This window comes from Capra hircus, chromosome 4 (genome assembly GCF_001704415.2).
Source record: "Capra hircus breed San Clemente chromosome 4, ASM170441v1, whole genome shotgun sequence".
NCBI classification, from domain to species: domain Eukaryota; kingdom Metazoa; phylum Chordata; class Mammalia; order Artiodactyla; family Bovidae; genus Capra; species Capra hircus.
The window spans coordinates 60,106,234-60,122,711 of NC_030811.1; the positions used below are offsets into that span (position 1 = coordinate 60,106,234).

Genomic DNA, 16,478 nt, shown 5'->3' on the forward strand with positions numbered 1-16,478 from the left:
CTTTAGTTTCCTCATTAAAAATGGTATTTGCTCATATTGGTGGATTTGTTAAAGTCAGGGAGTCCCTAATTTCCTTAAATACAAAGCTAAAGCTCTGGTGAGTTATAATAAACCTGCCACAAGGCATTTCTCTCTTCCAGGGACCCCTGCCCTCCAATCACATGGCCATCCCTGGGGGAAAGCTTTATTTATTCCACTTCCAAAAGCACACTTTTACCGCCTTTCTACTTCCTACTGCTTGATCACAGAAGCAAGTCACAGAACAAACCACAAAACCACACCAAAAGAGGAGATCTATAAATCCACCAGACCCTTCTTCCCCAGCAAGGTGCTCACAGCATACAGGTACTCACCGTTAAGATGATGGAACGCAATTGCTTCTGAGCCAAAATATTCGCCATCTCCTGTGGAAGAAAACACGCAGATAGAAAAGCATCAGTTAGAAAGAAACATTTCCACGTGGCCCCAGATGACTTTATTCTGGGGTGTGCTTCAACACTGGATATCAGCAGTATTTCTTACCAAAGAAAGGGCTCAAATGGACAGTACTACTCAACTGACTTTGTGAATGTTGTTTAGATAATACAGCAATGCCCAAAAACAAAGGAAAGAAATTTGGCACCGGTGACTTCTTTCTTTTTCTTTTTGTTTCTTTTTTAGAATTTCTTCCTTCCAGGAAAAGGTGAGTACTAAATCAAAATCAAACACTCCAAATGAGAGCAGTGGCTCTCCACTGAAATGGCTCATCAGCTTTTATTAGAATATATATGTGCAGAGAGTTGTTACTACAAGGCAACATATGCCCGCACCTAAGAGATTTCAATACTAGAGAGCCATCACTTTAAAGATCTAAGACTTCTAAAAGCCATTTCATCAGCATCTGTGCAAAACCAAACATTGAGTAGTATATATCCCAAGGTTTAATAGTCTATGTAAATGAACTGAGTGAAGTTTTAGCAAAGGACAGACATCTGGGCAGAGCTATGCTCTAGGTCCACACCCAGTCTCCCTGGGCCTCAGTTCTGCAGACTGTGCATTGGTCTACCTGACTGGCATAGAGGTTCTGCAGGTGATTTTATTAAATGACATGATTTACAGATGCTCTTTCTAAACATTGTCAAATAGATACTAAGGGAAAATTAAACAGTTGAATGCAATTGGGGTACAAACATCCAAAAGGAAAAATACTGCTCATATTCAGGAAGTCACTGGGATGTTTATTGATGAAGGGGGTAATTTGAGGGTCACCACTCTTACTGAGTAGAGAAGAAGCTAAGTTATAATTTAAAAACACAACCGTGAATTTGATCAAGGTCAAAATAAACTTGTAGAAAGCAAGGCGAACTCAGAACACGGGGAGGAAGTACAAGGGGGTGCACAGGCAGGGCTGGACAGGAGCAGAATGAGGGTGCAGGGCCTGCTGAGTGCTGACGAAGGGAACATGGGGACTTACAGTCAGAGGACACTCAAGGATGTCAACACTGCTGTCTACACCAACCTAACGGCCATCGCCACCACAGAAGGAAAGCAGGTAGGAGAGAGAGGGATGGAAATTAGGAGCACTCTGTTAGACATCACAGCTTAATGTTAACGTCCCCGCTCATCCACAGCATCAAAGAGACACACGTACAAATACTCTACGGTGATCTAAAAAGGCCAGAGATGGCATCAGTCAAAATCCAATGCTGAATCCTCTCCAACCTCTTAAAAACAAGAAGGCAAGGACAAGAACACCTTCAGAAATAAGTTAAACGGTGATCCAGAAAGAACTGCCCTTCCACAGGGTGAAGAAAGCATGCCTTCTTCATGATCAAAACAGAAAGAGTCCATCTTTTTTTTTTCTCTTGGACCAGATGAATAACAAAGGCCCAACATTCCTTTCATTCCTTTTCTTTTATATAAATAAAAGTATTGCTTTATTGGCACACACACACAAATCCTCTGTGCCTATGTCAGCCTGAGGTAGATGTGCTTAGTCAATTAGTCGTGTTTGGCTCTTTGTGATCCCATGGATTATAGCCCTCCAGGCTCCTTTGTCCATGGGATTCTCCAGGCAAGAATACTGGAGTGGGTTGCCATTTCCTCCTCCAGGGGATCTTCCCAATCGAGAGATCAAATCCATGTCTCCTGTATCTAGTGTATTGCAGAGAGATTCTTTACTGCTGAGCCATCAGGAAGTCCATATTAGTCTATCAACTTATAAAGTTTTAAAATAAGTTAGAAGGAATGATATACTTCCAACATCTACTACAGCAGTTATTATAGTGATCTGTTTATGATATTTATCTTCTGCAGAAGAGTATGGTCCTCTCAAGGGCACACAGACTGTCCTTTTTATTTTTGTATTCCCAGCCCACAGCACAATGACTGACACAGAGTAGGCAATGAATGTTAGATAAAACAGTCTGCTACCCTCTTAAAGGAACTGGAGCGTGATCAGAGAGAAAACAGAAAAATCCTTGTCCGTATCATGGATTTTTTTTTTTTGTCCAATATTAAAGAATGATTTGAGAGAACTTGAGAATCTATGGAGAATATTTTATATCATTAGGATGATATAAAAGTATATGATTTTGGTTTAGTCACTAAGCTGTGTCTGACTCTTGCAACCCCATGGACTGTAGCCTGCCAGGCTCCTCTGTTCATGGAATTGTCCAGGCAAGAATACTAGAGTGAGCTTCCACTTCCTTCTCCAGGATAAAAATATATATCCTGGATATAGACAAATATAAATATGGATATGAATACAAGCATACCTCAGAGATATTGCAAGTTCAGTTACAGACTGCTACAATATAGCAAATACCTTGATTAATATTAGCTCACACTAATATTTTGCCTTCCAAGTGCACACAAAAGTTATGTTTACACTATACTGAGGTCTATTAAGTATGCAAAACATTATATCTAAGAAAACAAAGTACATAAAACATTTTTTTACCCTCCTAAAGGAACTAGTGTTTGATCAGAGAGAAAATGGAAAAATCCTCATCCACACCATGGATTTTTTGTCCAATATTAAGGAATGGTTTGAGTGAACCATTAAGAATACTTTATTGCTGGTGGTTGCAATGGTAAAGAATCCACCTGCAATGCGGGGGACCTAGGCTCGACCCCTGGGTAGGGAAGATCCCTTGGAAGAGGACAAGGTAACTCACTCCACTCTGCTTGCCTGGAGGATTCCCATGAACAGAAGAGTCTGGTGGGCTACAGTCCATGGGGTTGCAAAGAGTCGGACATGACCGAGCTACTAAGCACAGGACAGACGGCTAAAAGATCATAACATTGTCTAAGTCTTCATTGACTCATAGTCTTGTTTGCTGATGGAGAGCTTGAAAATTTGCAGGAATTACCAAAGACGCCATGTGAATAAATGCTGTTGGATAATGGTGCCAGTAAACTTGGTTGGTGCAGGGTTGTCACAGATATTCAATTTACATATATATATTAGCATCTGTGAGGCACAATAAAGCAAAATGCAGGAAAACGAGGTCTGCCTGTACAGATATGACATGGAAAGATGTCCACAAAGTCAGGTTTAGTTCTAAAAGCATTTTTAAGAATAAACAGTGTACACAGTATGATCACATCTAGTGACAAATGATGTCTGAAGGGAAGTCTTTGCACAAAACAAGCAGGAAGTAGGACCATGACAGCCCCACAGGGGTGAGTAGTGGCAGTGTTTCCCTCTCTGGGGATGCAATAGGTGTTTTTAGAACAGATTCCTTTGGAATCTGTATTTTCTGATTTTTCTACCAAATCTTTCAGCTAAAGGGCTTGTTTTTTTTTAATAATGCTTATCAAAACATAAGCGTTTGTAGAGGAATTTGGAAGTGATTTGACAAACTTCATCATGGAAATAATAAAATGAATAATGGCAACTAGTTGTAAAAAAAAAGGATCCATTTGCCCACCTAACAACAATCCCCTCTCCCATAAAACAGCACCCTTTCCCTTCATTTGGGCAGGAAAAGGGAGCTTTTCCAATATCTGCGAGGCAGGCATGACCCAACCCCTCACCTCACAGGGAGGGTGACAGGGTACCATCACACAGGAGGCAGTTATACCCCTGCCCTAAGCTCAGTGCTCCCTCAGGCAGGTCAACTCCATGAATGCAAAACAACATCGCTCAAGTTTGCCTGCCAAGTAAAAAGATTTGGCTTTGGTGGTATCCTTCTTCAGTAAAAGTAGAAATAAGATATAGGTATTCAAAATCCTTCCAAATTCATTAACATTTTGAAAAAAAAAAAAAACCCAAATAATGGAGTCCTACCAATGTGTCTGACACCGAGTTGGAAAGAGATGTTGAAATAAATAAAAACTTTTGACTGAAGTGGAATTTATCCAATGTCTAAAAGCTTTAAAAAAACAAACAAAAAGGGACATTCCTGTAAATCCAATAAATAAGTGTTAAGGTTATGTTTTAATCTAACTGGAGTAAGAAAATGGGCTTGATGTCTCCCAAGTATCAGGAAGTTCTTTACCAGACAAATACAAGGCCATTCTGCAGGAGACACTTCCTTGACCAGTATTCAGTGGGATGCTTTGCAGATAAGAGCAAGAGTAAGGCTGGGATTCTAACATGGACTCTTAATCAGCTCAGCAACCAGTCAAGTTCCTGACCTCTTTGACTCTCAATTTCCTCATTTATAAAATAGAAATAATAAAATAATAAGATTTTCTATAGATGTGAAGATTAAATGAAATGACATAAAACATGTTTGCAAGGCAGACTCTCAAATATTATCAGTGACAGGCTTTGGCAAGTTTTCCTATTTGCCAAAAATTTCAGAACTTTCAATGTTTAAAAACATAAATCAATCAATAACAAATATATAATATACAGCAAGATATTACCAATTAGCTTGAGCTTTTGCTTTATCAGACTCCACTGATATTCAAAAAATAATGACAAATAAGCTTTTCTTCATTATGAACTTGAAGTAATTTTTAGGGCCAACTCTCTCTTAACTCACTAGAAAGTATTTTAAAAATTAAAAATCAAAATACTCCTTTTCTTGACAAATAATAGTCACTGATTCATCCTAAATTCAACATAGTCTATAAAGTCCAAGTTAATTTTCTATTGACAAGTATTGCCATTTTTATTTCAAAGACTAAAATCTGAATTTTCTGCTGGTTGATAAACACTTTTTCTCAGTTGAATTGTTTACTTAAGTGATTTAATGTTATTAGACTACCTTTTGTGATTTAGTATTAATACAGTAACATATGTACAAACTGTGCTATGTCGGTTTCATATAGCCTAATTTTTCAAAAATAGAAAAGATTTGATTAGCAGAATTCAAGCCTAATGTTAATGGCATTTCTAGTATAATGGTACCCCATTATATTTTCATTGTTATCATTGCCCTGGAGTCAGCATAGATTGGCATCTAATTCCCTATTTCTTCATGGTCATTCAATTCCAATTAATCAGATTAACAGTAATTTTAGTGTAACAGAATGATGCAAGGGGTATGCATCTTACTTATGCAGAGGTCTGAGTGAAATCGTAACACTTGGGGTGAGTGTGAGCTTTCCTTTCCTCTAATCTAGCCACAGAGGGAAAGACAGTTTCAAGAGTCTAGGTCAGTTTAGTCAGTCTTAGTTCTGGCCTGGCTCTTGACCCCACTCTACAAGCAGCTATCATTGGTCTGGCTAGGCATCCCTGGTCTGGCTAGCAGAAGAATTGAGCTTCTCTGTGATGCCCATGTCAGGCTTGTGAACATATGCAGGCAACTTACTAGCCTGATGGGAATTATCATGCTCCCAGTATTTAGATATAAATATAAAAGGAGCAGCCCTACCCATGATCCCACTTAAGATCTGCAAAGCTGCCCTGAAATATCCAGCCTGGAAAATAAGCTTGGGGAGAGCAGGCACCTCCTGGCTTCAGCCAATACCAAACCAAAAGCACAGGAAATTAGAAAGCCACTCTGCTTATTGTGCAAATGTAACTCCTAGGAATGAGCAAACAAACCTAAATGGAAAACAAACCAGAAACGCTCATATTTAGCCACTGAGGTTTAAAATCCCTGGCAACGAAAAAAATAAAGTAAAAAAAAAAAAAAAGTAAAATTCTTGCCACAGTATTCAGTAGCATGCTAACCTTCTAAATTCTTCTAAAACAATTTATTAGTAACTGTCATAAGCTCCCTAGAATACTTTCTAAACGCTGGAAGATCTCATATTTTCATCTAGTTTCTAAAGGGAGTCAATTGTGACCAAGGTAACAAGTATGTTATGTTGCTGGGGGAAAAAAAGAAAGGATTCTGAGATGTGAGCCAAATTCTAAGACATGCAAAAGCGCCACTTCTTCCACAGCCACTTTATAATAGTCCTTTCCCTCGCTGAAGAAGAACCAAAGATTGACAAAGGGCAGTATTGAAGGGTACGTTCCAAGCAGGTACTTCGAAGGGGTTCCCTCCTTCTGATGACACAGAGGAGAGGAAATGAAATGCTCACTCCTCCTGGGCACATCCACACACGGACAGCAGAAATATCACTAAGCAAAGAGCCTCTTACAGACGAAAGGTTCTCTCAACTGCGGCAGCAATTTACACATTCCCTTTCCCATCTTCCCACCTGGCATCTCCCGCAGCAAAGTGTGACAGTTCTCAGAGTCTAGCTTTCCTCATCAGGAAAATGGGGACAATCCCTCCCTGGCTCCAGTGAGTATCCAGTGAAGTGACGGAAGACCACAGGGGCTTCTAACTCTGCATCCACCACGAAAGCAGTTTCCTCTTTCTTTCAGCTCTTTGTTTGGGGCTTCTATACTGGGTTTTACATGATGAAAGGGCTTTACCTCTGAAATACTTCATCTCCAACTAGCTCCCACTGGATCTGTGAATGATCCCAGTCTGGCCAGGCAAACCGCCAAGAAGCAGAGAACCCCAGAGGAGTTCCTGGGATTGGAAGGGGAGGGCTCTCCCTGCACCAAAGCTTGTCAGCCCTGGGCACAGGCTTTAAGGCAGAAGAAATGCAACTTACCTGCCGCCTCTCATCAGGGGCCTTCAGGAAAAGTGCATTAATCACTGCAATGGTATAGGTCTGGATTTCTTGATCTGTCCTGTAAAGACACAGAACAACATCAAAGTCAGAAAAGACCACCCCTCAGTGAGACCATGATAAGGGTCATGATTATTTCCCCAAAAAAGGTGAGAGAGAAAGGCAGGACCCAGAGAACGCAGTCAGCACTGTGTATTTCAACCATGAAAAGCTGGAAACATGTGAGGAGAAAATTACTATTGCTAGCCGGACAAAACATACTCACCCAGAGATATAGGTGGCCAGCTGGCTCTCTTCCCCTCTCCTCTATTAGAGTTAAAAATATGGACCAGTGTGTGTGTGTGCGTGTGTGTGTGTAATTTTCTGTCTGATGCAGGAAGTACATCTGGGAATAGTCCTGGGTGTCCCCACATTCCTGGGCTTATTATAGAGGAAACTGCCTTGTCTCCATGGCAATATTACGTATTCTAAAAATCTATTTTCAACTAGAAATTCTAAAGAACAAGAAGGATAGGTTTCTATGTTTACAAATTTGCTTTTCACAGGAATGAAATAAGAAATTCCAAATGAAGCCAAGATCTACAGTTAGGTGCATGGTAAACAGTAAATATTAAGCACAGCACAGCACAAATAGTAAATAAGAAGGACCGAGGGCATAAACAAAGAGCAGAGGCCAGTGAGCTACATTTAGAGATAATTTAGGAAGAGGCAGAGATTATTACACAGCCTCAGGAAGGATGAGATTTTAAGCCCAGTGCCCCACTGGCTGGCTGTGTGGCCTTGAAGTTCACAGGGTGTCCCTACACAGCTTCCTCATCTGGAACACTGGGTAAAAACACACTCATTTCAAGGAGCTGCTTTTAGGATAAAATGAGGTAATGCACATGAAACCTTTAGTACAGCACTTGGCAAATAAGAGACTCTCCTCTTGGCAAAGTGCACTGTAAATGCACAATGATGCCCTTGAGATGCAGAAGAAAGATACAGACTTTTAAGTTGATACAGGTCGCATTCAGGGACACATGAAATTGGTACCATTTCCAGAGTGATTTCACACAAAATCATTTTAGAGCATGCGCTAGTTTTCCCTGAGGCCACAGTCTATAGCTTGTGTGACTTACAATTTTACACTCTAGTCACCATCTCCTACCCCCAAATGAAGGAAACATCTAATGCACTTTGGTAGTTTAATATAAAGTTTAATTATAAACACATAGTCAACATTTTTGGTATATTGAGAATGACTGAATACTCTCTTGAATTCCCATTCTACACCCCAACCCAAACAGGCCAATCAGGTTTCCTCTTGAAAATCTGCCAGTGTGACCTGAGAGACCAGGGGCAGCACTTACTGGGAGCCAAGTCACATTACTGCCAGCCAATATGCCAGAGAAAAGGCCTGTTGTGAGAACTCCAAGGAAGCCATAGTTTCTGTCCTTCCCAAGGCTTAGCTACTCAAGTCATTCCTCGGGTCTATAAAACACCCCAGTATCCTTTCAATAAACTCCCTGTCCTAGCTCAGGATGCTTCTTGCCACCTGCGATCCAAAATACTTTCATTGATCAAGTGGCATCCTACAAGCATTCCTTCTCAGGCTCGCATCATCAGAGGCAACCTTACTAGTTATCTAAGGGTGGGGAGGAGAGATTCCCCCAAAACCCAAGGCTGCTAGGGCAGCTATTTCATAGCTCAGGCGTCTTAAAATTTTGTATTTTATAAAATACACAAGAAAAAGGTTATTGTAATCACCTGGAGACAAATAAAGAAGTCTGGCTTTAAAAACTCCTAATTAACTATGAAAATTCTCATATTGCAGAAAATACTGTATGATTAAGGATAAAGACCCTATTGAGAACGTAAGAGAACAAATTGCTTTATTGTATCTTATTAAAAGCAAAGCTCTACACTATCTAGCAACATTTATCAGAACTGAGCCCCTACCAAGGCACTAGGGACACACTAGTCTCAAGAACAGGCAAGGGGCGCACCCAGGGCTAGTCACTGTGCCATGTCAGTGTGATGGAGGACAAACATGATGCATGGTTTCATTATATACAAGATCAAGATTCTTTTTCTGTATATATGTAATCAAACCAATACCAAACCGTCATGGGAGCTGTCTGCCTGAAGGACGTTCCCTCCCCCTGTGGCAGCGTCGATCTCGCTCACCCTTGGAGATGCGGAATGAGTTGGCCGATGGTGATCTCCTGTGCCACCTTCTGGTAGAGGTCGTGGCTGTTGAGCACCATGGACTCCAGAATGGCCAAGGACCGCTGCAGGATGGAGACATCCATGGCCGACTTGTTGACAAAACTTGCTATCTGAAAACCCAAGAGGGACACAATTGATTACTCACGGTAAGCAGAGCAGAGAAGGGAGCAAATGAAGTCAATCGGGAGCTCATTTAAGAAACACCAGACATTCAGTATGAAAAGTACCTGGAATTATAGCAGGATAGCCAGAAACGTACAGTGTCAATAATGACTGTTCACCACCTTATTACAAACCGCTATTTATGGCCTATTTCTCTAATTTGGTAATAAGCAATTTTAAAAAGGAGATGGTTTCAAAGAATTATTATGTCTGGTGTTTTTGGAATGGTTCTTCTGAGTTTCAGCTTTCAGGGGCAGATAATTTCAACACATATATTGTAAGAATTCTTGTGTTTCTTTGAGACAGCAATTTCAACATATACTAATAGCCACTGCCTCCCATTTCCAGGCTACTCCTTCACCCACACAACCCATGGTTTTTATGTTCTTACTATGCTTCTGTTACATTCTTAAGGGACTCACACAAATCACACTTGTCAACACAGTTCAACTGGCAACTTTTCAGTCACTGGCTAATCTCCTTTTTATTCCTCAGTGAAGCAGTCTTTTCCCCATTCTTCCCATTTCTTATGGTTAAAATAAATACTTCTAATCACTCTCAAATTTAGCAAACAGGAAATCAATTAAATTAGAAGTGCTAAAAGTTAAAATAGTCGTTTAAGCTCTATTACTAAAGCCTCAAACATAATAAATCAGAATGTAAGAGGGAAGTAAAATAAGGGTTAGAATAATGGATCACAGAAACCCAAACACATGGGTACCATAAAGGTTTTATTTTAGAGGCCTCATTAAATGTTATTACTGTTTGCTGACAACTCACATTAAAATGCTGTTATTATATCATCATCATCATGACTGCTTTCTTAAAAGCTATTTGGTTCCATGACAAATTGACACTTATAGCTTCCCCTTATCAACACGAATATTTCCCTTTTTGCTATTGCATTGACCCCTTCTCCTCATTCCCTCTCCATCTTTGCACAAGATAAAATTCAAAGGCACCATGGCAACTTACAGTTACTAGTTCAACCATTTATAGTCCAATGACTGCCCAGTGAAAGCAGAGGGCACAGTGAAAAACAGAGGTGGGCAAGTACAGTTATCAATTTGCTCTCTGCCTCCAGATACACCTGGATTTTTGGGGTAGAAAATATACGACATAAAGAAGTAAAGTAACATTATACTAGTATATTCCAAAAGGGTACTATTTTATAATACAGACTATAGAAAGAGTATGAGATTTTTAAGATTCTCAAAAGACTGCTTTAGCTCCTTTCACAGCTAATAAACTTCTTCAATGTGTTTACTGTCCCTGGCAAGCCCATGCCTTAATCCTCACTGTCTGGGTCTATTCCCCTATCAGATCTACCACGATGAGGCCACTTTTCTTTCTTTAAGTCCATCTTTCTCCCACAGAAATCCAATGACCCTCATACTGTGCTTAGGGGTAATGCCTAACTTAGACCTATTCTAAATCCAATATTAATTCCTTGACTTCCTCATCAACGCCACACCAAAAACTTTTCATGATCCCAGTACAATTCTTGACACTTATTGGAAAAGAGAAGAACTCACAAAGAAATATGTTGACAATACCACTGATTCCTCTGCACAGATTCTATTTTCCTTCCATGCTCCTATTCTTATTCCCATTTAGTAAATTTGGATGTACCTTTAAGACTCTGTGGAGAATCTTCTAGCTGAAAGTTTATGATCAAACCCCCTCCTCCGCCCTCTTGCCTTCATCCCCTCTTTTCATTCATTCAGGTAATAGGTGTTGACCATGTACTACAAAACAGGCTTACACTGACCTAGGATCTGGAAATCAAGAGATGAGCAAACCCACATGATTTTTAACTTCAAGGACCTTATAATCTAGCACAGATGGACACACAACAGTCATGTACTATAAAGTACATTACATGCTTATTCTTGGGTCTCCTGTATTGCAGGCAGGTTCTTCACTATCTAAGCCACCAAGGAAGCTCTGTGCAATGCCTACCCTCTCATATACATGCAGCTGTATATGCACACTGGCACACTGTCCAGCTCATTCCTAGGTTACTATGAGAGCAGCTTCTTCAATTTCCTCTGTATTCAGGATTTCCCTCTGATACAGATTTACCCCCTACTTCTATAAATATGCCTTGACAGTATTTCCTTTCTTGAAATAATCAAAATGCTCAATGTTTTCCTGATACAAAGCACAGTTTCTTACAATGGCTTTAAAGTTCTCTACAAATTATTAATTCTCACCTGCTCCCAACAGGCTTACACAGGGGTGGTAAAAAAGGTAATGGCCTATGCTTTAATTCAGACATTGTATTCTATATACATATTCCATTTGCCATTTTTATATATTTATCATAAAAATTACCCCTTACCTTCATCAAAGTATTGTTTAAAATTAATCTTTTCCATTATTTCAGCTCTTCCTTAACATACAGAGACCATCATTTCAGCAACCCTAAAGTAGCTTACAAAACTTTGCGTAACACGCTAAGCTGAATACTGCCTGGCAGAAAGCATGCACATGACTCTTCAGAGTCTAATGTACAATTCTGTAGGAGATACTAGTCGTCTTTTGAAACTAACTTCTATCTTTTGCCTTATTTATCAGTAATTTTAACTTGACATTTAAACGAACCAATACTTTCATCTAATGAATACCGATAAACAAGGTACCAGGGCTGACTGGGCAAACATGATGACTGTCCTCACTGGTGGATGGACAACTTCGTGAAAGCTTAAATGTTACTTTCTATGTCTAGTTTAAAAACCACAGGTCACAGTATAGCTGCAGAAGGTTAAAAATCATCTTGTTACATTTTAATTTCCCTTGTCTTCCTCAAAATCAATTGTGACTTCCTTTGCCTTTAAATTTTTTCCAGCTCTATTTCTGTACTTTGGCCAACATGGGTGAGCCAGCCTAAACCTGTCAAAGTACAGCTTCTTGAGAGTGGGTCTGTATCAGAGAGAAAAAGGAGGAAGAGGAGCGAACAATAATTATATCTATTACTTCCACATGCTTTCACTCATTTAAAAGTGCTACCTAGAACTTTGGGAAGGTTATACACACAATGCCGTACTTAAAATGGATAACTGACAAAAATCTATTGTACAGCACGTGGAATTGCTCAATGGTATGTGCCAGCCTGGATGGGAGGGGTGTTTGGGGAAGAATGGATACATATATATGCATGGCAGGGTCCCTTCACTGTATACCTGAAACTATCACAACATTGTTAATTGGCTATACCCCAATAAAAAATGTTTTCAGCGTTAAAAAAAAGAAAAATTAAAAGAAAAATAAATAAATAAAAGTGCTACTTAGATAAAACATAGGAATATTTGGGTGACTTTTAAGAAGTTAAGGGGCATCACAGGGTATGAATCAATAATACAACTGTTTAAAATCACAGAAACACTTTGAATTACTTAGAAAGAGACCTTAAAATTATCCTCTGTTGTCAAAACTGCAAAGATACGTGGAGAACATGGAGCCCCTCTCCCATACTTTAAGTTATTCAGGCAGTGGTCCATAAATCTCTCAAGCTTTTAAGAGGCAAAAATGACTGGGTCTCTAAACTGAAATTGGCTGGATGTTTATTTAGGCACTGAATATACTGCAGAGTGAACCAGGCCCTCCTGCAGAGCTAAGGTTTCAAGAGCATTTGTATAAAACTTTCCTTCCAAGAAAAGGCTCTGATGTTATACTTGGCTAGGGTAAAACCAACTCGTAACACAGAAAGTTCTAGGTTGTTTTTCTTTTATTTCATTTCTTTCTTCTCCATGCCTTCTGACCCTCTCTCTAAGTCACCAAGTCTTTCAAAAGCAGCAACATTAAAGACTGGCATCAAGGGATGCCAAGTTTCAAAGTGTTCATGAAATGATATTACTTATTACAGAAAAACTTTGTAAACTAGACTCGAGATCCACACATAACAAAATAGATAGCAGAGAAGGATATCAGGGCTGGCAGGGAAAAAATATTCCTCCAAAGTCGTATGAATTTGGCATTAATAGGAAGCCAAGTCTGGAGCACAGAGATAAGCATCTTTTGTCAGCACATTTCCTAGCTGATTTTTGTCTAGATAAAGCTCCATTTAAAAGACAGTTGCCTGTATACAATTCCTGGGTTGTCAAAGTGCTGAATTTGATCCAGCTAATGAATAAAAAGATAACCTTACAAAAACTTTTAATTATAAAGTCATTTTCTGATGACGCCTTTTTAAAATTCACATAAGGAGTGGAGCTCAAAGTAGCAATGCAAAGGAAATAGAATGGCTAGGAATGAGGATGGAATACATTATAAACATGTTGTCTTCTGAAAAATACTCAGTGTTTAATTTAAACTGCCAAGACTGCTAGTCTTTGCTTCCTTGAATCCAATATGATTTTTTGGTTAATTTCAGTGAGCAAAAACCATTTTCATAAGCAGTTAGAAAATTAGATTATTGTCATTCTCTCTAACCACATCACCCATTTAAAGAAAGTTACCTTTGTAATTCCTTTCCATTCATGGCTGAAATTTTACTTGAAATATATTTTAAATATGGTGGCACTGTATTCTTTTTTTTTTTCCTTCAAGTTTTAGAGTTTAGAAAAATACTTCCAAAGCAAATTTCATTTATTCATTTTCACAGAAATGTATTAAGGTCTGACTCTATGCCACGCCCTGAGGAGAGAAGCCAGAAGAAAGCCATGGTTCCATCCTGGCTTTCTTGGACTCATGGTCTTGGGAGAGCCAATCAAAAGAACAAAAAATTCACAGGAGAGTGGTAAGTGATGGAACAGGGGCATGTACAAGATTCAAGGAGAATGGAGAGCGGGAGAAATCAGTTAACGCTGCCCTAGTGAGGCCAGGGAGGGCTGAACAAGAGGCAATGCTGTTTCAACAAGTCTGTCCTCTGTCCTTCAGAATCTCTTCTTTCCAACATCTAAAGTGCAGGTGCCCTGCAATGGGGGACCAACGACACCCACTCTCCATACATAACCTCACTCTACCTCCCCAAGCCTCTGTGTCCTCCCCTCCTGACCAGGAACACACACTTACTGCTCTCTTCTGCAAAGGATTGCTACAGGAATCAAGAGATAATGTTGCTGAAAGCACAACCTAATTTCAAGGAATTCACGTTGAGAACAGCATTGTTTTTATAGCAAAAGAGGCTCTAATATCAGAAAAGCAAAGCAATTTGAAAGCAGAAAAGAAAAGCCCACCATAAATTCAGAATGAATTTAAAAATTTTAAGTATAAAAAATGTCCGCAAAACCCAGTATGTTCAAATTTAAAGTTGCCTCCCTAGAACTTTTTTTTAAATTGGAAATATAGTTGAGTTACAGTGTTGTGTTAGTTTTAGTACAGCAAAGTCATTCAGTTTTATATGTATATGTATTTACATGCATGTGTGGGTGCTCAATCTCTCAATCGAGTCTAACTGCGATCCCACTGACTATAGACCTCCAGACTTCTCTGTCTATGGGTTTCTCCAGGCAAGAATACTGGAGGAGGTTGTCATTTCCTTCTCCAGGGGCTCTTCCTGACAGAGGGATTGAACTCTCATTTCCTGCACTGGCAGGAGAATTCTTCACCATTGCCCCACCTGGGAGGTCCGTGTATATATATACAGACATATTTTTTCCTTTTCAGATACTTTTCCATTAAAGGTTACTAGAAGATACTGAATATAGTTCCTTGCACTATATAGTAAATTCCTATTGTTTTCCTATTTTATATATAGTAGTGTGTATCTGTTAATCCCCTACTCCTACTTTATGCCTCTCCTCTTTCCCCTTTGGTAACCATAAATTTGTTTTCCATCTCTATAAGACTGTTTCTGTTTTGTAAATACGTTCATTTGTACTACTTTTTAGATTCTACATGTAATAATATCATATAATATTTGTCTTTTTCTGTCTGACTTCTTCACTTAGTATAATAATCTCTAGGCTCACCCATGTTGCTGCAAATGGTAATATTTCACTCTTTTATGGGTAAGTAATACTCCATTTCTCTAGAACTTTTATCTTGGAAAGACAAAACACAGTAATTTTTTCCTCTGAATTTAAAACCTAATGCTATAACGGACTTTTGGACTCAGAGGGAGAGGGAGAGGGTGGGATGATTTGGGAGAATGACATTCTAACATGTATACTATCATGTAAGAATTGAATCGCCAGTCTATGTCTGACGCAGGATGCAGCATGCTTGGGGCTGGTGCATGGGGATGACCCAGAGAGATGTTATGGGGAGGGAGGTGGGAGGGGGGTTCATGTTTGGGAATGCATGTAAGAATTAAAGATTTTAAAATTTAAAAAATAAAAAACTAAAAATCTAAAAAAAAATAATAAAACCTAATGCTTATATTAATTACCTGCTACCACCAAAGGAGAGTACTTCCTAACACATCTGGATTACCTTGGCTTTCTCTTCTATACTCATTTCTCTCTCTCCTTTTCTTTTTTTCTAAGCAATTCATGCCACTGACAAATACAGGCAAAAAGAGGCTTCATCCTTCTTTGTATGTTTTCTTAAAAGTGAAGAAAGTGAAGTCCCTCAGTTGTGTACAACTCTTTGCGACCCCATGGACACCAGGCTCCTCTGTCCATGAGATTTTCTAGGCAAGAGTACTGGAGTGAGTTGCCATTTCTTTTTCCAGGGAACTTCCCGACCCAGGGATCAAACCCAGGTCTCCTGCATTGTAGACAAATGCTTTACCATCTGAGCCATCAGGGAAGTTCTTACTACTCTTTTTTTTTTTTTTTTTTTTGGCTTTATGCCCTTATGTAATAAAAAAGGATTCAGAGGTACATCAAGAAGACCTTGGGTTCCCAAACAGTTCTTGCCTGAAATAAATAGACGACAGCATTCAGGTATTCATTCTGTGAGACTTCCATTCCAAACATCCTCATTCAACAGACTAAGGGCTCTCCTATGCTCTTCAGTTTAAGGCAGTAACTCCCTGCAGGTACTGATTAACTTCAAAAGGAAAAGATGTAACTTCAGAGAGGGGAGACCCAGTGGTATCTGCTGGGTCTCAACCACATAATCCAGGTCACCATTAATAAGAGATATCAACATTACATATTCTAATGTGATCCTCTAAAAAGGGCACATTACTTCTCTGACATTCT

General features: G+C 39.3%; 1 protein-coding gene across 4 annotated transcripts in view; it reads right to left on the minus strand.

Moving 5' to 3' along the window:
- ELMO1 (engulfment and cell motility 1) overlaps window positions 1-16,478 on the minus strand; it is a 580,426-nt gene that overhangs the window by 354,044 nt on the left and 209,904 nt on the right. For 2 of the 4 annotated variants that reach the window (XM_018047158.1, XM_018047157.1), the window contains exons 9-12: window positions 9,181-9,332; window positions 6,994-7,072; window positions 1,454-1,498; window positions 354-404 (exon numbers count right to left, since the gene is read on the minus strand). In XM_018047158.1, the coding sequence (XP_017902647.1) occupies window positions 354-404; window positions 1,454-1,498; window positions 6,994-7,072; window positions 9,181-9,332 (327 nt within the window). The remainder of the gene's footprint in view (window positions 1-353; window positions 405-1,453; window positions 1,499-6,993; window positions 7,073-9,180; window positions 9,333-16,478) is intronic. The other 2 variants (XM_018047160.1, XM_018047159.1) reach the window with 1 other exon arrangement.